General features: G+C 40.0%; 1 protein-coding gene across 1 annotated transcript in view; it reads left to right on the top strand.

Moving 5' to 3' along the window:
* Window positions 1–22,510, top strand: part of Cdkal1 (CDK5 regulatory subunit associated protein 1 like 1) — a 528,588-nt gene that overhangs the window by 328,869 nt on the left and 177,209 nt on the right. The window contains exon 11 of the mRNA XM_028775689.1: window positions 11,073–11,218. Coding sequence (XP_028631522.1) covers window positions 11,073–11,218 — 146 coding nt within the window. The remainder of the gene's footprint in view (window positions 1–11,072; window positions 11,219–22,510) is intronic.

Raw genomic sequence — 22,510 nt, forward strand, 5'->3', positions numbered from 1 at the left:
CCATATCTAGAACAGAGAGCTTTCCTGGGGGAATTTATCTGTTTGTGAGATTGGCAGGTCCAATTGAATTAACTCTTTTGTTTGTTTATTTGTTTGTTTTTGAGACACGATTTCTCTGATAGAACTGGCTATCCTAGCACTGACTATGTAGACCAAGATGGTTTCAAACTGACAGACCTTCCTCTACCTATAGAGTGCTCGGATTAAAGGTGTGCAACAACATACCAGACCTGGATTAAATTTGAAGCGAAGATATAGCAGTGTCTTTATTGTAGGACCTAAGAATACTGTTTCTCTTCCTCAGCTAGAGACAGAACTTAGATCTCATGTTTTTCAATACCATTGAACAGTGTCAATATCAGCTTCTGGATTGTACTGAGTGTACAGGAGGGATCATCCTCTCTGATCTTCCAGCCTGGAACCAGCTGACTGGCAATGCACTGATAGGCCAATGCACCGTTGTACTAAATGTTCTGAATCTTAGATTCAGTAAACGAAAAATCCTGCCTAGGTTTGTTCTGAACCTCAAATAAGTGTGGCTCAGAAAATTGCACTTGGGTGTTGCTTTGTAAGAAGTAAGGGGACAGAGACACAGCTCCACACTGTTACCCTCAGCAGCCTTAGGAGTTCGTTTTCTAGACTTTTAAGGATGTCTTCTTAGACCATCAAACTGGAATTCTGAATAGCTTCTGTGCTAGAAAGAATTTCAGGACTTTTTGGTAAAGTGAAACAGAGTGGGATTTTACTAAACATAAAACTTAAATGCAAGTGTTGAGAAAGAGCTATACTCAGAAGAAAAGATGATAGACCCAGAGGGAGAGTACAGTTAATATGGCTACCTCACGTGAAGGGTTGCAGAACTCTGGGGGTGGGGTGTGGGGTGGGATTCTGCTCCCTCAGAATCTAAGGAACATACAAAGTATGGTGAGGGTCCTCAAGAGAGAATAAGCAATTCTGCCTTAGCATTAGCCAAAGATACAATTTTGGTGACTCAAGTCTAATTCCAAACCTAAAACGCTTTTTCTCTTTTTATAAAGGAGAGACATGGAGTGGTTCCCAAGATGCTTTGTGTGGAATTATAGTCTGATAGGATGAAAGCGGAAGTCACTAGAATTGCACAAGGGATGTGGTACATGTCATGGGTCTCTGTTGGGAGTCTTAAAAAGTGGTTAGCTTAATAAGGGGAGGAAGAAGACCTCCAGCAGGTGCTAACTGTGCTCGAATTCTTGTTCTGTTGCTTGCTCCTGGTGAGGGAGCTCCTCACCCAGATTTTCCCTGCCTTCCTCTTGGGCTTCAGTTTGAATTTGCTCCTCAGACTACCTCTCTTGAAGCTGAGACTACCTCTCATGTGGCAGGCAGCATTGACTGGTAGGACCATGGTGGGTGATAGAGCCCTTCCAAAGCTGCCCCCTCAGAAACCAAGGAACATCTGCCTGGAGATAGGCATTGAATCTGGTTCATAGTCTTTTCTCTAGTGACCAGCTTTCTCTGGTTATTACAATTTGAGGGAGGGAGACCAAAGCAGTATTCTTTGGGAAGAATTTCCCTCTGCCAGATAAGGGAACTTTAGAATGAGTCCCTAAGGCTACAGGCTAGGAATCACCTTGCTTTTCAGGCAGCCTGAAAACTATGCAGGCCTAAGTGACATACTCTGACTGAGATCATGGTTTTCTGGGCCCCAGCATCACTAACTATTTGTAATTTGGAAAAGACTGGCAAATGTCCTTGCTTCACTGAATCAAGCCAGTCAAGGGCTTCTCATGGTGCCTGTTTATAAGACTTTAAGGAAGATTATTGGCCTTTTCTCTTTTCCATTTTTCCTTTTTGCTTGTAAGGTCTTTTCTGTCAATTTTTTTTCCTTTTATATTAGTTTTTGTAGTTGTTGCACTGTAGCTCCAGGAATGATTGCTGTAATAGTATAACTTCACAAGTCACCTCTGTTGTTATTTGTATATTCAGATAGTTATTTGCATATTCAAATTTCTCTGGCTATGCTAATATGGAAACATCACACATGCCTGTAGTGATAGTGCTTGACTGAGGAGGGCCGAATACTATCAAGTTTGTTGTTTGTAAGGTTTTGGTTTTAAGACAAGGTCTCACTATGTAGTGCTGTCTAGCCTGGAATGTATGTTTAGTATGTAAGCATGGCTTGGGATGTAAACCTAGCTTGCTTCAATCTCACCCTGCATCTACAGTGCTAGGATTAAAGGCATGCACCCCCATGTTCTTCAACAATATCTTTAACTTTTTATTTTGGTTCTTAAAAATTATTTCACTTTTCCTAATCCCAGTAGGCAGTGTCTGAAAAAATTTTATATTAGCAGTTTCAAGATGAATTGAAATTCTCTTTTATTTTGAGAGAATTGAAGTTGTCTTTTATTAAGGATTATGCCAATCACAGTGGCACACACCTGTCATCCTAGCACTTGGAGGCAAGAAGATCCAAAGTTCAAGACCAACCTGACTTACAGAGTATGAACCCCTACCCCGAGGGGAGGTGGCAGTTACTAATTTGTCTTTTATTTTTTCCATTTTCCTAGATTTTTAATGTAAATAGGTGTTACATTTATAACAGAGAAAGTTACATACTGTTAGGGGGCCTTTCCACTGTCATGTGCACTAATTATCTGATTGATGTATCTTTTATTTCCTAAACAGTATAGCAGATTTAATCCACAGTGTTCTATAAATCAATGATAAAGTGAGCAATCCTCTTTAGAATTATTTTGATAAAAATCAAACAATCAGTGACTATTGCATCCCTCCAGCTGTACTTTTATATCATAGTTTTCATACAGATTCTCACTGTGTTGTCCAGATTGTCTTGGACTTGCGATCTTCCTGTGCGGTCCTCCCAAGGGCTGGTATTATAGGGGAATCCCATCCAAATAATATGAGTAATGGTAGACAAAAAGAAAAGAACTGACCTGCCGTATCCATGGACTGCTTTACAGGAAGCATAGCTTTGTACTTTAACACACTGAGGTATGTATGCCCAAAATAAATTTCTAAGAGTTTTTTATATATGTTTTAAAAGAAAGAAAATATCTATGATGATTTTTAAGGGAAAAATGTGTAAGTGGATTTATTATACCCAGTTGTTTTAGTTTCACTGAATTATGACAGTAAAGACAAAAACCTAGGTTAGCCTTTTGTGTTTAGGATTGCCCGGTTTTAGAGGTCACCAGCATGACTTTAGGGTCATTTAAAGATGGCTGACTTTGAGTTTGTAAACTGTGGCCTCCACTTGTATTTTACTTGAACATTTCTTCTGGTAGTTTAATTAGAAAATTTTTTTATTCATCATCCAAAAGTGAATATTCCATGGTATGAAAACTTTTGCAGCCAATTGAACAAAGTTAATATTTTTTATTTTATATCTGGAAGCAGGCAGTGGGCCACTGGGATGGCTGAGTCAACATAGGAACAAGAGAGGATAACAGGATGGGAATAGCATGCATATCTGAACACAGATCTCACAAAGAAACTTATCATTATGTACAGTTAGTACATGCTAGTGAAAACGATAACTGTGTCTGTCATCGTACTGTCATGAACAGTGATACACTTGCTCTTCCAGATAACCAACTACTCTTAATTGTAGACATACTATTCTAGAGATTTCTAAATGCTAGGCTATTTTATCCATAAAATATGTATGTTGTTCACCCATAAAGTAGCTTATACAGAATTTTTCAGAGAATAAAGGACTATTGTAGGTGTGTTCAAACACATGTATGCAGTATAACAGAAGAAGGACAGGTAGATGTTTATTAGGGATTTGGCTGTCACAATTCATGGAGGCCTAGACAACTGCCACCGGTGTGTGCCCAGATGTCCAAAGGCTTGGGAGCAGGGGCTTCTCTACAGGAGGGAAGGACATGGAAACCTCAGCTCTCAAGAAGAAGCTATGTCTCTGCTTCTGCAATGTGTTCAGTGTGGGTCACTCGTAGATTAGATGATGCATACCCATTGACGAATGTGAACTACTGTTCCTCTGGTGATTGAAATCATCTTCTGGAACCACTCCCGCAAGTACACTCAGAAGTCTTATTTTGTCAAGTCATCTTTTTTTTTTTTTAATCTGTAAAGGTATATTTTGCCAGTCTTCTTGTTGTTTGTTTATTTGTTTCTTTCGGTTTGTGTGTGTGTGTGTGGGGGGGGGGTTATCTCTTAACCTGGTCAAGCTGCCTATTAACATCAGCTGTCACAGCCAGGAAAGATAACACACACAATGTTGTACAAGGAATGAACCACTAAATCCCAGTAGCTGTCCCTGCTGTTGCCTTGTAATAACTATTCCTGGCTGTTGTCCATAGCTAAGTTACTTTTACCTCAGAATTGAGACAGAAATGGAGCAGAATTTCCACCGTCCCCTGGAGTGTCTGTCCTTATTTCATTTGCAAGCCAGGAATCTCTCTTCCTGGAATATTTGACCAGTAGGAACACAGTCTCTGCCAAAGCAACAAGACTTCTGTAAGAGATGTAGGAAGGAGTTGAATGGCATGCTTTGAGTTTTCTGTAGGGCACTTGTGGGCTGTGTGGCACTTGTGCCATCAGACAGAATGAATCAGACCACTAGCGTTCCTACTTTTCAAGATTCAGAGGCAGTAGTCTAGGCCTCCATGAATCGTGACAGCCAAATCCCTAATAAACATCTACCTGTCCTTCTTCTGTTATACTGCATACATGTGTTTGAACACACCTACAGTAGTCCTTTATTCTCTGAAAAATTCTGTATAAGCCACTTTATGGGTGAACAACATACATATTTTATGGATAAAATAGCCTAGCATTTAGAAATCTCTAGAATAGTATGTCTAGGCATAATCGGGGCACCACTGTACCCATTTCTGAAATGCAGAGAGCATCACTGTCTGCCTGGCTAGTCCTGGAGCATACCTGATATTGAATGGGTACTTGTTTAGCTCCATCTTTTCCATAACTTGTAACTAATGCAGCTAAGTTACTAGACATGTTATCTAAGGTAAGCTTCAAATTGGATAATCAGACAAGAGATAAACGATGTAAATATTTTAAAATAAATCTTTAGCTTGTGCCTTTGCATCACATTCCTTAATTATTTATGTAATGTTTAATAGAAGCCAATCGCGCTGTCTCAGCTAAATGCTGAATTTAACTGGCTTTCCCTTTACCCATTAAATGGAACAGTTACTGATTTGTTTATGGTGTGTTTCATTGCCTGGATCTTTTCAAAACTACAAAAAGGAAAATTACAAGAGGATTATATCTTCTTAGAAGTATTATCTGTTCTGTCATATAGAGTGTTTAAATAAAAACACATCTTTCTGTTAGGCTTGTTATTTTATTTTAAAACTAATAAAGCGAAATTAACTGATAGTTTGTGTTCAACCCTATGATTTTAATTATACATAAAGATTTTTATGCAACCATTGCCATAATTGGGATGCTAGAACTCACTTTTGATTGCTTTTTTAATATAACATTTTTATCTTTGATATTTTATAATTTACACAATTGATTTTTGACCATATTCACGCTCATTTCTTCTCCTAGCTTTTCCCAGATCCACCACCCCACTTTCCTATCCCCATCCCACTTTTGATTTCTTAAGAGAGCAGAAAAATAACTTAAACATATTGTAAACACTGCGATATCAGGTAAAAATGAGTGTGTGTCTCTGTGTGTGCATGTGTGTGCGCGCATGTGCATGCACACACATCTGCAGCTTTTAGAATTTTGACATTAGTATGAAAATGTGTATTTTTATCTTTGTAATGTAAATTGTGGTCTTAGCCCTGACACTGAGATGCAGGCGGATGAAGAGGATGAGCTGAGGTCCTTGCCGTGTTTCTGTAGGAGCTAATTAGGACAGGCATTTTCCTCAACCTATTTTAGCTCAAATTCTGAAAACATTAACTCTTTGTAGTTTTAAATCCGACATCCTGTTTCAATGAAGCTATAGTTCATATATAAATTAGGGTCCGTTCACAATATCCAGTTCTTTCCATTTGGGACACTGAGACTAGGGATTTCCCTTGTTCACACTCTCTCCTTCACTTTCTGATGCTATTATGGTGATTGATTGCTCACTTGCTGAGAGGAAATGTGGGCGCTGCTGATTGACTCAATGCTGCTCTGACGGTATTAATGAAGCCATGGATGAAATATGTTCCTGGTTGTCTTCTGTGGGGGCATGCATGACTTTGCCAGTGTTGAAGGTGACTCCGGAATGGGATCATCTAGCACTGGGGCACTGCTCTTTTGAATATTGTCTTGCAATTATTGCAGTACTCATTGGAAAGAATCATGTAAACAGGTTGTATGAACACTTATTTTTATGATCAAATATATTGTAAGTATAACTTTCCCTTTAACCATTTTGATACTTGGTTGTGATATAATTTAGAGATCAAGGAAATAGAGAAATAAAATGGTATTTACATTTATAGCCTTTGGGTATGAGGATATGTGTGATGTAATTGCAGGGAAGGAAAAACTGTGCCTGAAATCTGAATGATGCCCTCTGACATGACAATAGAGCCACCAGCCACCGAAAGTGAGAAAAGACAAATATATAAATTACTACAGAAATGGATCTTGGAAGACTCTGCAAAATAAAATTTGCTAATACCAGTCACAGACTGTGATTCCATGTATATTGGATACTTCGAGTCCTCAGAGTTGGAGACCCAAAGAAGAAAGGTGTTTCCCAGAGCCCATGGAGAAGGGAATGCAGTGTTGATCTTGAGTGCTCAGTTTTAGTTTTGGAAGATAAAACTTTTGAGGCTATAGATAACATGTGACAGTTGTATGACTTGGTGGCTATACTAGATGACACTAAATTGTATGCATAATGAAAATGGCTAATATATGTATCACCACAGGAAAACAGCGGGCTCATCTCTGCTCCACTCATAATGGCTAGGTTATGGAAACAGCATATATGTCTGTCAGCTGATGAATAGATAATAAAATGTGGCATTTATACACAATGGAATTTTCTTCATCTCTAAAGGAAAATGAAATTATTAAACTTGCAGGGAAATGGATGGAAGTGAGGTAACTCCATGTGGTAGTACAGAGATAGAAGGATGCATGCCACATTTTCTCATTCATATATAGCTTTATACTTTAAGAGATTCATTTAATCTTTAATGATGTATCTGGGTGTGTTACATCCACACAAGTGCACATGCAGTGTAGTTCAGAGCAGGGAACTGGTGTTATACCACCTAGGATCTGAACTTAGATCCTGTGGGAAACAAGTATGTGCCCTTAAGTGCTGAGCGGGTTTTCCAGCTCCTATCTTGTTTGCATACTCATACATGAGTGGGTGGTGTAGATATTCCAAACCAGACAGCCACTGGTGTCTGCAGTTTAACAAAAATGAAACTTAACTGTTGTTTGAAAATGTATGTGCTCACCAGATTGCCCATTAAGTTTGAGCCTTTTGCATTCAGCTCATTGCTTCTTCTTGATATTTTGAGTTCAGAAATAAATAATAAGCATGGATGTAATTTCCATTGTCTAAGAAGACAGCTCCATATAACAGCACAAGACAGAAACACTGGCTTATTGATCTGGTTAGCCATTCTTCACTTCCTGCCTGTCAAATAGTTGCCATCTATATTGTGATCAGCCTTGGCGTATCAACTCTTAAATTGTGAATTACCTCATGTTGAAATAGTATTTTCATGCTGCTTGCTACCTGAGCTCTTCAAAGCACAAAGGCATTCATATACATATCGTGTGTCTGTGTGTGTGTGTGTGTGTGTGTGTGTAACTATGCCCCTCATATTTCTGTGCCTCTATGTTAACTCACCCCAGATATACATAGAACTACACCAGAACTGAATTCTCCTTTGGCCTCTGGTAAATTTAAGGTGTATGCATTGGACTGAAGTTCCATTGATGAACCTAGGCCCCATGCCTGGCTGTGCATTTCTTTGGGGGGAGGGGCCTGAGCACAATGGGTGGGCTGCAGATCCTTCCATTGGGTTGTATATTATGATTAAGAGCTGAACATCTAGGGGCAGTTTTTGCAGTCTTGGGTTTTAATTTTGTACACATTCACATACAATTCCCCTCATCCCAAAAATTAAAGCAAGCTGATGCCTGTGGGTCCGCTTTTGTCAATCTGATTCAATATTAATCAAAATTCTGTCTTCCTATCAAATGTAGGTCTATTCTGTTTTAATTTCATTATTATGCAAGCATGCTTCATAACATCACATTCATCCCACTATTATATGCTGTCCATATATGTGTTTGTGTATATGTTCATAAAATATGTGTCCATAAACCGGCTGTTAGCAAATGCAAAATATGTATGTGTTTGTATTAGGGGTGTGTGTGTGTGTGTGTGTGTTTAGATCAGAGGAAAACTTTAGAGACTCATTTGTTGCCTTCCACAATCTGAGTCTCAGGGACTTGAACTCAGATCTGAGATTGTCAGTCTTGGAGCAAGCACATTTACCATCTCAGCAGCCTTATGGCTTTATATTTCAATGACTCTAAGACTCGTTAGTGTCATAGGAACTCTTGTTGGCATATATAGACAGGGGCAGAGGTAATTCCTGCTCTTGTGTAGCTTTCACTCTTTGATTCCTTGCATCACTTCCAGACAGAACTGTGGGACCACTTGGATAACACTGGAGTCTGGTTGCTGGGAGACCAGAATGGAGGAAGTATTTGAAAAGGGAAGAAGCACAGGTTGTCCTTCACCAAAAGCACCAAGGGAAAAAAACTAGAAGAAAAACAGAAAATGTGGTTGCACTAATCTGCATTGTTCTGGATTCTTGTGAAGTGGCAGAACACAGGCATTGTTGATAATCTTTTTTGTTGTCTCATGGAGCTCTCAAATGACCTTGAGATTGCTATATATCCAAGGATGCCCTGGGAGTTAGATCCCCTTGCCTCTGCCACTGGAATGCTGGAATTGCAGGCTAAAAGCATTTCACCTGTTATTATGTGGTATTGGGACTAGAACCTAGGGCTTCTTGTGTCCTAGACAAGCAGTTCCCTCACTGTGCTGCTTCCTCAGTTCATGAAACACAGGCTTTAATGGCTGGGAGCTGGCTGTTTTGATTTAGTGCCCCATTGCCTAACATTCCAAATTTGTGAAGTGTGTAGTATCAAGCAGAGGATGCCTGCTAGCAGTGAAGCTTATTTTGAGAATGGAGAAAGAAACAAGCCACCATGTTTCTTCTTCCTTTCTGATGACTCTTCTATCAGCTGGTACATGTTTAGGACCAAGTCTTGCCCAGAGCTATGCCCTCTTCACAGTCAGTGTCCCCCCACATGCTTTCAGGAAGTGCATTTTCTTCTGTCCTAGAGGACAGCCGTAGACTCCATTATACAGCTCAGTGTGTAGTGTTTTCTCTATGTGTACTGTTCTTACTGTTTAAGCATATCTGGATTATTTACTGCCTTTTAATACTAGCTCCACGGATCTGTGAAAGGGTGCTATCACCAGCCCCATTCCACAGATGAGGAATTCCAGAAACAGAAACTGCAAAAGTAACTATGTTTTGCAACCATTATGTGTCTTCAGATACCTTCTTTCTCACCACAATAGATGTGTCCAAGAATATCTAAGTCCTGCCCCTTGAGAAAAAAGATCTTAAGGATCTTTCTCTCAAGCTTTGGGTATCTTGATCTTCTGGTATAAAGAAACCAGAAAGGTAGGAATCATAGCTAGGGACCAACATTTTCACTGCAGAGCAGGTAAGTTGTGGTTCCAAAGACTCCTGACCATGGTTCTGCATCTGGCAAATTTGCTACTTCATTAGAAACTCCAGTTCTTGGCAATCTATCCACAGCCAGGTGTGTGTACTTCCTAATTCCTAGGAGAGGCCCTGCAGAGAAAGGGTAGTTACAAGTAAGTTTATTTGGTAATCTGTTCTTCGTGGTGAAAGGGGCTTTTCAAAAAAATAATAATAACTACTCTTCCACTAAGAAGGTGGCTTGCTGGAGTTCACCTCTCTGCTTGTGCTTTGATGAGACTGTTAACTTTCAGCCAGGGGAAGGAAATGGGCAGCAGGGAGCAGGGCTGGTGTGCCTGTGACTGAGAGTGACTGAACTGCCATTTCGAGGCCTTACCTGTTTGTTTGACCCTATAAAATCCTGCAGAACATTGTTGTAAGGATGAACAGAAGTGTGGTGAGGGAGGATGAGGAGAAAAGGTTGAAGAATGGGGGTCATGTCTGCTGCAAAGGTAAAGAAAGCAAACCTGAGGGAAACAAATGAAACAAGTCTAGTTTAAACCTTTTCTAAGAAGACAAAGGAGAATCAGAAAGAATGAAAAGTCCTGAAAAAGATATCCAAAAGGTGCTGTACTGTTCTGTACTGGAGAAGTAGACACCACTATGCACACACACGCTGGTAAAGAGCAGCACAGACTGTCTCCATCTTCATCTCTTTCTCTTCATCATCCCTCTCCACCTCTCCTTGTCTTTTGAACTTTGCCTTTTACTCTCACACATGCAGCAGGAAGCCGGCTCTCTTTCTTGTCTGGCTATGTGTCTTTCCCACTGTAAATGCTTGAAACATATTATTAGTAACTAAACTGAATTTTTTAAAAAAAAACTTTTTTAAAGGAAAGAAAGATCTCTACTCCTCTTATCTTCAGTATTGAGAAAGTACACTTTGCACTTAAATATGAAACTTTCTGTGTTAAAGTAGACAAAATCATGAGATCTCAGCTCCTTAACTGCTGAGGCTTCTTCTACTAATGTCACCAAGTAGCGTACAAAACTTCTTTGTGAGGAAGAAGGAATGCTGGTTAATTTTGAAGCACTCAAAAGATACCTTTTCTTTGGCTTTATCTGATTTCGCTTTTTTTTTTTTTAATCCTGCAAGAGACAGTGAACAAGTAGGTAATTCTCCCATGGAATCCTCTGAAAACTATACCAGACACCCACTATCACCCTGGAACAGTGCCCGCTGAAGCTGCCTTAAGAGTCATAACGAGCAGGCCATTTTTTGGAGTGTTTCTTCTCCAGCACTTACATGTGTAGTTCTGAAGGAAAGCACTGCCTCGGATTTGTTAAAATGATGAATGTTTCTCCTGTCATCTCTCTCAGGAAATGGCAAAAATCCTCAACCACCCCAGAGTCTACGCTTTTCTCCACATCCCAGTACAGTCTGCCTCTGACAGTGTGCTCATGGACATGAAGAGAGAGTACTGCGTGGCCGACTTCAAAAGAGTTGTGGATTTTCTCAAGGAGAAGTAAGTCTGCTAACACTTAGGAAACTAGCCCTTTCATTCTTTCTTCCTGAGGTGTGTGGTGGCAGAACACTTACGCTACCCTCAAAGTTAAGGTCCATGGCAGAGGGCGAGACTCCGGAAGCTCTCAGAGCCTCTAGTTTCCTTGGGGCCCTTAATGTGGTTTCTTCTCTCCACTTCCATGAGTGTACGGTGCTCTGGTAATTTGTGTAAGCTTGCCCACTTTCCTAAGGCAGGTCGAATTGTGATGATTTTCATACCTGACCTGCTGGCTAAGAACTGCCTTCCCTTCTCTAGCCTTTACATCTCCTTTCTTATGGCCTTTGTAAGTTGTGAGCTGGCTCTCATATGGAGGAAGAGACTGAGTCTGTCACTGCAGAGTGGATCATTTTCCTCTGACTAGGGTTTTCACAGCTTCTGGAATGTTTTTGCTCTGACACACTGATCCCTCTAGTTATCTTGAGTACTTGCAGTGTACAGCGAGGCTGGAGGATTGTATTTTCTTGAGTTCAGATTGATGTTGACCAAAATTAAGGCATATTTACACAATCTCAGACATGAATGATAATTTTGCTTCCACAGAAAAACACTTGCAGTCCATAATTACGTTCTTCAGACTCTCTCTTCCAAACATGAAATGCATTCTGTGATTAGACAAGGCAGGAAACAGAGGTGCTGGCCACAGTCACCTAGACCCTCCTCAAGTCTAGGGCACCATCACCACCTCTGGGAATGTGTCTTTTCTCTTGGCACGTTTGCGCTGTGGCCCTCTCTGCTGTCTGTAATTGATGTTTTACCCCCCCTGCTGCTGTTCCCATCTCGTTATTCATAATTCTGTGCTCTTGCGCCACATCGCTGTCCTACAAGGCATGATTGCTTTATACAAATTGTAAGCAATTATTTTTTCCACTGTTAATTGCTCACTAATTTTTATGGCATACACCATTTCCCATCTTCTCCCCTTTCCTCTTCTCATCTTTCTTAACATATCTTTCAGGTTTTTCTCTACCTTTAGGCAGGCCTTGATTATTTTAATCAGGAAGAATAAAGACATTTAAGGTACATTCAAACAAATACGGCTAATTGTTCATATAATCAAATCAGGAATAGGAAGTGCATTTACTCCAGGACTGTGTAATTGTAGCATTAAAGTGTATGCAGTCTTCAAAGTAACACAGAGTCATTGAAAATCCTATCTCCTACACTCTTGGATTTTGAGTAGAACTGGCCCAAGCTAAAGAATGTGGATTTTTATGCCATATGTATGCCATATTCTTTCATTGCATTGGTGGTTGCTTTTGTAGGTAAACTTGTCTCATGTAGTAAAATCCTTCCAAACACTATGGCACTGGAAAAAGTTTCCAAAATAGTAAGTTAATTATTATTCTTGTGAAATTTCTTACCTTTCATGTTGCAGTGGCAAAAAAGAGTATGCACATTTCATTCATGTTATACAATATTTTGCTAGTGCAGGCAAACCTCCCCTTGTACTGAATAGACCAGAATCCCTTTCAAGTACTTCTGGGTTCCTGTGCTGGAATGAAACGAGGTAAGACCTCAACACCTCTGCTCTACCTGGGTTGTGTAAGTGGTGACCCAGTTGTTTGGGGGACTTCCTGTGGTGACTAAACTGGGCAATAGTGTCACAGCAAATTCTGGCCTTTCCATTTGCTCTGAAGACAGACCTGTTGAATGTGTTGCATCTTGCACATTTTCAGTAGCCTCCATGAACTGTATAAAGGTCAGATAAGAGTCACATTAAGATGTTAGAAAGTCTTCCCTTGCCATTTTCCACAGAATAAATTCTGAGGCTTTTCCTTGTAGTCTCAGGTATCTGTGGCATTTATGTACTTTCCCAAGGTTAATCTGAATAGCTAGAGATATTAGAACCAAGAACTCTAATAGGATCCTTTAGTGTTTCCAGCATCACAGACCTCAGAGATCCTTAGCAAACAAATCTAAAGATGCCTGGAGAATATACTCCATCCCACACATGTGCTTAATTTCACAATTTCACAAGTTTCTATGGCTACAAGTATGAAGTATGATGGTAGCCAATCTGCATCTACAGGGGAGTTTAAAATTTACTAAGCATTACCCTCATACAGCAAGGAAGAAGTGAACCTGTATAGTGAAGTTTTCAGTTAGGTAATAAGTAGAATACAGTGGCAAACTGAATCAAAGCCAACGAGACAGCTGAGAAGACCGTAAGTACCCTATAAAGTCATTCATGAAGGCAACACATAGGAGCTCTGTTCTCGTGAAGACAACTTGTCCAGCCTCTTAGAGGAACCTCATCCATCCAATCAGTAATCCTCAGTTATTATAGGCAGTTAGAAGTAGATGGAATATTACACTGGTTGCTAGTCTTCATTCGTTACCCCATTAAAAACTAGCATGTCTTTATGCGAGATAAATTTGCATTTATTCTAGAAGTACTGAAATCCCAGAGTTACTCTAAGACCAATAATATTGTTTTGCCTGGTATTTATTAATGTTCAGTGTGACACTGCCATTCTTAGAAAGGTTCACTTATTCTGATTTGATCACTAAATCATCCTGATAGAAGCTGCTGTATTTGATGGATCTTTACCTTTTCTTTGTTTTCTTTTCCTTATTTTTATTAACTATTATTTGACAATTCCATGCATGTATATAAGTGTGTTTCTTCCCCTATATATCTCATTTTCCCTAACATCTTTGGAGCCTTTTGTAATGAGTCTTTAATGCGTGGACGCCACCTACTTCTTCCTTCAATGTTGTGAGGCTCTCAGATCTTTGTGCTGTGAATGAGGGATGAGGCATTTCCCAATCTGTCTCCTCACAAAGCCAGCCTTTACCACAACCTATAGCATTAAGTTTGGAATACACAGATATAACGAGCTTACCTGAAGCTTCAGGTTTTTAAAGCTACAAATGCAAAGGTCCTTATTGAGCCCTGTTTCTCACACAGTGGACAGGAGGTGAACTCTTTTTAATTAATTTTCTTTTACAGTTGAAAATGGCCCACATTTTAGCTGGGAGCAATCTAAGTTTACCTGTGAGCCAGCTCATAGCTTATTCATTATTCTCTTCAGTTGTTTGAAAGTTGGCAGCTATTATCATAACAGCAGCTGCACTGAAGATAACCTGGTAGGCTTGGCACATGTTGAGGCATATGGGAATTTATTAAATCATGCCGCCTTTGCAAAAAAAAAAAGTGTCTAAATTACTTAACATACTCATTTAAAACAGCTGGCCACAAGTAGAGAGTCATATGACTTGAAGTCTACTCAGATATATGAACCCAACAGACACTTTTATTTAAATGAATTGATGGTTTCTTGACACACATAGTGGGTCTTGTAGGAACTTGGAAGAGAACTGTTGAATAAAGCAATAAACTCATTTTTTTTAAAAGTCTGCTTTTATATTTTAGTAAGTATACCTACATTTTACTTCATAGTATGTACCTGAAATATTAAAAATAGGAATCATTCCTTTTTTTTTCCTGTGCAATTTTGTGAGTATTTTCCTCAATTTGAGGACGTTTGAATTTGTTGTTGTGGTTGTATTGTTTTACTATGTTATGTTACTGTTGCTAGAATTCCTTGACTTTGGGGCTTGTTATAAAGGATGTCAGGTGAATTCCCCTCTCAGTCCCAGTCTCTGAGTAAGAATCATACTAACACATCCACATACTGGATTATATTTCTTTCCTGTCATCAGGGCAGGTTACCCATGTGTCCATTACCAGAACATACTAGAAAAAGAAGAAGTGTTTACACTTGTGTGTTTTGTTTCCACCTTGTTCCATCTAGTGTTGTTCCTAGTGGCCTAGAACTGAAAGTGGTGGTTGCATATGGTAATTCACCCCTGTAATCTCAGTATATGCAAGGATGATTGCCACAATTTCACAACTAGCCTTGACTACAGAATGAGACCCTGTATCAAAAACAGGAGGAAAGGTAACCTGAATAAGAAAAAAAAAAAAAGACCAGCTTAGCAAGGATTAGATAGTTATATTTTCTCCAGGTGCATTTCCAGATGTGTTGGTGGTCTCTGAATAAGATTCTGTTGAAATCATGTCAACAGAAGTGCTCTCTGGCTTTCCTGGATTATGTTGTTTCTGATGTCTCTAACTAGGCTGCTATTTTGTTGTCCCTATGGTCTTGTTCACTAGTTTATCTCTGTCATTTTACTGTACAAAAAGGTATTCTCCCTTCTTTCTGTTGTTTCATTCAGAATTTTTAACAGAATATTTTGTTGGAACAAGTGTCAATAGAAAAACACACTGACTTTCTTTGCAGTATGTGCCCCATTCACAATTGGAGAAGTGCATGCTGGGTAAATTTTTGTATCAGGTGTTTCAGTACCGTAAGATGTTGTGAACACCACAAGTTCAATTCGTTAGAAAATGAGTATATTGTCTGTTGATTTGGCTTCTCAGTTCCTTCCAGCCTAGTGAAGAGAAATTGTCATACCATACCCTCCACTTTATAGTCTTTATGATTGCATTATCCTCTCAGAAAACAAAAGGGTATCATCCTCTGAACCTCAGTACTCTTTTCCTGCCTCAGGACTATGCCTGTAAAATACTGCTCTGAGTCCAGATCTGTGAAGTGGGATGTTTGTAATAAATATCTCTTCTTTGTCAGTTCTTTCCAAGTCCAGTTGCATGTTGTGTCATGATTACACCGAAGCTTAGCTGTATGGACAGTGCAACTGTGTTCAGTCTACGTTGTGTCAGGTGAGGATGAAGTGGAAGGTAGGGATTAAAACACTCTCCTGAAATCTGCAATAATTAGCTTATAAGGAATAGGGTGAGACTCTCATTTCAACTTGTGATTTTTATTCTGGTTCGAACATTAATTTAATGAAGTAAATGTAAGAAGAACAATACCAGTAATAATTTGATAACATTAAAACCAATATCTGAACATTTTTCAGGGCTTACTTATATGCCAAGAACCTTGCATGTGTTGACAGTTTAAATCCTCAAGGACAAAGCTAGCCTGAGGTCATGCAGTTAGCAACAGAACCCCATGCAGACCCAGGCTGTGCAGTGCTCTGACTAGTGTGCTCTGCTGCTTGGTGACGGAAACCACAGTATGGGGTCAGCAGATAGTGAGGAGACAAGATATGCAATGTTCACTTAGACCAAAGACAGTAAAGGCATGTGTGGATGTCAAACTCAGCTCCTTGGTATCTGATCTCAAGACATGGTCAGTCTCTGTGTGTGAAAATGTCTGCCTTGCAAACCTGATGTTGAAGCAGACCACTCTTGGACATCATCCTTTGGCTTTCACATGTACACATGCAAATAGATACTTCATAAACACACAACACTAAAAAAAATGAAAGAAAGAAAAATAAATTAAGATACAGTATGAGGTAATATACTTAGCTACGTGGTTGGGAATGTGACTTGTGTCCTGGTTAACTTGATGGTCAGCTTGATTGCATTAAGTCACCTACAATATTAATGAGGCACAAGTCTGAGTTGGGTATATGTGAGGGTATTTTCAGAAGTAATTAACTGAGTGGAGTGGGTGATCAATCCTCAATATGGGTAGCACCATCTCACTGAGTAAAAGGGAACAAAGGAAAAAGGATCTGAACACCTGCATTCATCTTTTTCTGCTTCCTGACTGTGGACACATTGTGACCAGCTTCTTCACTTTCTTGTCTGTCATAATGCCTTCACTTGCCATGATGAACTGTGGCCTCAAACCACGAGCCACCATAAACCCTTCTTCCAACCTGTTGCCCCTTGTCAGACTCAGCTATGATGATGACAGAAGTCACAGACACAGGTAGACTGGTGAGCTGGATTGCACCATGGTTAGTGTTGTCAACTTGATGCAATCTAGAATCTGTGAGCATCTGGATTGCCTTAATTGAGGTGGGAAGACCTACCCACCATGGTTAGTGCCATTTTTGGCTGTGACTAGACTTTACATAGAGAAAGGAATGAAGCAGCAGCTGACTCCATATGCAATGTGACCAATGAAATGCATGGTAACCTGTGAGCCAGAATAAACTCTTTCTCCCTAAAGTTGGTTTTGTCAACATATCAATACAAGTGAAAAGACACTCAAATAGGAGTTGATACCAAGAGCTGGAGCCACTGCAATGATAACTTGACCACGGTTCTTAGGCCACTAGAACTGTTTGGGGGCCGAATGTAGAAGAGTTTGTTTAAAAGCCTTAATATTGGAAGAAGAGCTTAAAGGGCCGATCCTGTGGAACCTTGGAAGCTATGAATGCTGAAAGAAACATGGACCATGAGGGCTGATTCAGAAAGTTTCATAGAGGAACAAGGACTCTATTTGGAGCTGGGCTAGGTACCGTTCATGTGACATTTTTGTCAGGAATCTGGTAGCTTCCTTCTGCCCATGTACAGAGTGAAGATGAGGTTTGTGTACTGATTTGCTTTCAGAGGAAGTTGGAAGACAGGAAAATGTTCAGACTGGTGCTGAGAAACTGCAAAGGTGTTTGGGGCCCAAATCCTTATTGTCTGTGTTGTAATGATCCAAATATATTTAATGGAAGAAAGCACAACCTAAAGGGGTTCTCTGCTGCTAGAAAGCAATGCCCTGGAAGACATTTCCCAGGGTGAAGAGTGTAGAAGCTGATACAGCTGTGGGCCAAAGAGGACTGGCTCCATCCTGAGCTGGGATCAGGGTGTGGCGATGGAATGTGACAGGCTGTGGGAACTGTGGGTCAAGAGGCTGATGAGGTAGGTAGGTCTGGAGGGGAGCATTTGAATTGCAGATACAGTACATGTGTATTAGAGAAGGGGGGAAGGGAAGGATTAATCAGGTTTCTCTAGAGAAATAGAACTTACAGAAGGAATATTATTATTAGATTTATTAGAATGACTTACAGGCTTTGGCCTACGATTTGGCCAGTCCCAACAATGGCTGTCTACTGATGGAAAGGCCAAGAATCTGATGGTTGTTCAGCCCTTGAGACTGGCTATCTCAGCTGATTTTCAAATTATGTTGGCATTTTAAAGATTCAAGCTCTAATGTGAGAGAAGGAGTGCCTTAGCAGCAGAATAGATGAACTTGTCAGGGAGAGGAGGGTGACCAGGCAAAAAGGAAAAGCTGTTTTCTTCCATTTCCTTTTTTGTGGGCTGCCACCAGAAGGTGTGGCCCAGAATCAGGGTGGGTCTTCCTACCTCAAATGATTCAATCAAGACAATCCCTTACAGGCATGCCCTGGTGCTTGGTTTTTAGTTGATTCCGGGTGTGAACAAGTTAAAAATCAAGAGTAGCCATCACAGAGATTCAGGAAGAGCTAACCCCGAAGAAGCCAAGGTTCATTGCAGTTATGGAAAGGCAGGTCAGGGCCAAATGCCAGACCAAGTGCCCACCTATGACCAAACTGGTCGCTATGGGATTCATGGGAAAAATTAGTATTGCTGTATTTCTTTCTTTTCCAAATAGGGCATCTGTTCAAGCTGTTGCCATATACAAGTATCTAAGCAGAAAGATCTTCATGGTTTTATGTTGATAACTGTCCCAGGTCCCTGCATGGTGCTCAGTATGTGCTCAGAGAGAACCCTGCACATGCTTGTGTGTGCATCCTCTGCATACAGCAGTAAGGGCTCACAGTCAGGAGGTGGGAATAACCAGTGTTTGATAAGTGAAGGAGCCTCACTTTGGAACCCCTTAAGAAGGAGGCTTGGAGTCGTATCCTCAGTCTGCTGTAGTAAAACTTTCTTCCTACAGGAAAAATTTTGCTTATCTTTTTTGTGAAAATGGGCAGATTCCTTCTCATAGAATGGGATACTCAGCCTTTGTAGAGGTTTATAGAGGTTCTGTGCTCTGGAGGTACCTGCTGGCTTATTGCTGGCAGTGATAGCCAAGGAGAATTTACTTACCTGAATGTTTATGCATCAGTTTATTGAATTTCCACAATGGCACATACTAGAAAGAAGTTCCTTTCCCCATTTTACAGGGTAGGACATGAAGGCATAGGGAGGTTAAGTGACCTGTCACAGAGCTCCTGACTGAGCTCAGATTAGAGCAATTAGGAATGGCAGTTTGTCAATCAAGACTAGGCTATGCAGTTAAACAGAATGATTAAAATGGCACAAGCTTTCACTAGATATATACAACCTTTTCTTGCCATCAACATCTCTTCCTTTAGAGGGTCACTTACAGTTCAGGCTGAGGGACACGTGATTAGAGGATAATGACCTGTATATGAATGTGACCACAAGGAGAAGCTGTCAGTTCTTTGTCAGCACCAGAGTGTTCAATGGATGAAAGTGTTCCTAAATACTTATGCTTGTACATATCTTCAAATAAGGTTCAGTACCAAGGGTTTTCATGTCTTTTATCGTATTTTTTTTAATCATTGTGCCTTAGTATAAGTGTGTCCACATGACTGCAGATGTTCTTGGATGACAGAAGTGCTAGATATGCCGTTGCTGGAGCTCTAGGCAGTTGTAAGCCACTCAATGCAGGTGCTGGGAACTGCACTCTGGTCTTCTGCAAGAATGGTATGCAGTCTTAACCACTGAGCCATTTCTGCCGTCCAAGTTCTCCTTGTAACAATTGTAGCAATGTTTTCTTCCAAAACCTATGTAGTGACAATTTTAAATTAAATCAGTTTCTCCTTCCATGTACTTCCTGCTCCTAGAGCAAAGAACTTGGAACATGAGACATAAGTCTTTGCTGGTCACAGCCTGGATTCCTAACCATAGACACCCTGCCTTCTGTGCAGATGCCAGGCAGGAGAGGTCCAAGTTACTTCCGCTCTGCTTCTTTAGCTTTGTGTTTAGCATCATTCTGTGTTCACATCCTTGGGCTTCACCATCTAAATGGTGTGCTCTGTAACACGATTTCTCCAGAAGCTATGTAGCAATGAAGGAGGATGTGCAATTAACAGAGCAATTAACGCGTGCGTGCGTGCATGCATGCATATTCTTTGTGTACAGGCTAAGAACCCAATGCAAAATCCAGTCCAGAAGCAAGTAGGAGGAGAATCATGGGCCAGTGTGTTTACATTTGGGAAGCAAAAATCAGTGAGAATTAAGGTTAATTTAAAAAACAAAAACAAAAAAAAACAAAGCACAGTGTGGTAGCATGGATCTATTATCCCAGGACTGAAGAGATTGAGGCAAGCCATTTACCAGTTTGAGGTCAGCCTGACTACATACTTAAAAAGACCTAGAAAGAAGGAAAATGCTTATGTTCTGCTCTGGTCTTCTGCCAGTTAGGAGTGGAACTTCAAGATGAGAATAAAGCTGTGTTCTAAGAGCCAATGCCTGTACGTTGTAATAATACAAGTGCCTTGTACCTTGGCTAATATACAAGTACCTGTAGCCACAATGTTAGGTTCACTATAATGAAATCTGCTAATTCCATAAAGAGGAAGGACAGGAATAGTTGGTTTTGTTGTTGTTTCTGTTTTATTTTGTGTTGTTTGTTTTTCTGTCAGAAAATAACTAAACACAGGTTTTATATTAAAATGCATTCTTTAGTGAAAAATATAATTTGTTTGACTTTGTAATGGCACATAATCTCACCAGGATTGGGAAAACTGTTAACTAGATCACACTGGGGTGTGTGTGTGTGTGTCCATTATTATGCATGTTAAAGTTACAGTCTGACTTATTTCCAAGTGAGAGAAATAAAAGTGACAGAAGAAAGAAGGTAGAGGCTGCTCTTTGAGCATCAGTGAAGATCAGAGCTCAGCAGAGGGAGCATGAAGAGCCGCAGGGTTACAGGATAGACCTTAGCTCCCATGGTCCAGGATAGCTTTGATGTTCAGCTATCATTAGCAGGACTCTCTATCTCAAGGCTCACAGTAACTAATTCAAAGTTAACCCTCAAGTCTTTATTCCAAACACCAAGAGAGAGAAAGCATGCAAAAGACACTGTGTGGAAAATTGTATTAATATGTGAGTCCTTCTATTTTCTTTGAGTTGAACATGGTCATGCCTAAGCACAAAGGAAGTTGCAAAATACATCATTTATTCCAGGCGTCTATATATCCAGGATACCCCTAAGAAGAAATGATTTTATAATCATTATTCTTGGATATCATGCCTGGTTTTGCACATGCTATCAACAATACTTGAATTGTTGGTGAAAATCATTCTTTTTCTCAAAAATCCAGATGTAATGGCACAGGTTTATGATAGGATCAGAATGAGACAAAGGCTAGCTTGAGACACAGAGTGAGACTGTATCAGAAACATATGGGGGAGGTGTCCTTTATGAAGGCCTAGAGAACTTCCTGCCCAGGTTTCAGAAGCTCTGTTTGGTGGCCTCCCTTGTGAGCAACTGTAGTGATGTTGGATACTTTTGGGTTTCTTAACTTTGAGAGACCAGAATAAACCCTTTCTGGCTTGGAATTGAGCAGTTGTGCTTCCAGTGATTGTTTTCTTTATTGTTGCCTTGCTTTTCTTGGGAAGATGAGAAGCAACTCTGGTCCTTCCTTTACAGACCTTTTAGGGAAGTGATAGGTTTACATAGTCTACCTTGTGTGACATCTGCGGCATCTTCCATCATCCTCATTTGTAACATAGTTTTTCTTTCTTGTTTTTAATTAATTGGATTCGGTTGTCTAAGCCATTAAATTACTGTTTTTTATCTAGGGCATTGCTGCCTTAGTTTTATGAGGATTTATTTCTATATGAGCCCATTTGTTACAGTACTGCAAGCTTCCTATATATTTTGTAATTTAGATTTCTGTCATAATCTTCCCATTGTTATGTCAGGTGCTGGGTGTAGAATTAAGAGTTCCTACAGGACTTTTGTTTAACATTAAAAAATAGACTGGAGGCCATCTAGCTTACATGCTAGGGCCTTGAGTCCATGAAATGCAAATCATTATTTTTGTCAAAAGCTGTAGGCAGCCCCTCAGTGTCATAGAGGCTCATGGGCCCTGCTGCTGTCGATGATTAAATACACTGCCTGTCTTCTGGCCATTATAGTGATTGAGACTATTTCCTATTAATTGGATGTGTACAGGAGACATCATCTCTGTAGTGACAGGCAGCATGCGACCTACTGATTCAGGTTCCTCCCTCAGAATGTGTATAACCACTAACAGGCCAGCAGGAGATTCTAAGTCATAAGTAGGGACATTTAATTTTCTTATTTTCTCAGGCCATAGGGAGAGAATGCTAAAAGTTGCTCTTAATTTAATTTGTAAGTTGGTTCCTTTTTTAGATCACTATAATAATATGGTCAACACTATCTTTCCCAGACCACATCCTTTACCAATTACTTTAGTCCATAGAGGTCTACTTAACACCAATTTCTTAAATGTTTATTGATTTGTTTGTGCTTC

The sequence above is a fragment of the Grammomys surdaster genome, unplaced genomic scaffold, assembly GCF_004785775.1.
Source record: "Grammomys surdaster isolate TR1022 unplaced genomic scaffold, NIH_TR_1.0 258, whole genome shotgun sequence".
NCBI lineage: Eukaryota > Metazoa > Chordata > Mammalia > Rodentia > Muridae > Grammomys > Grammomys surdaster.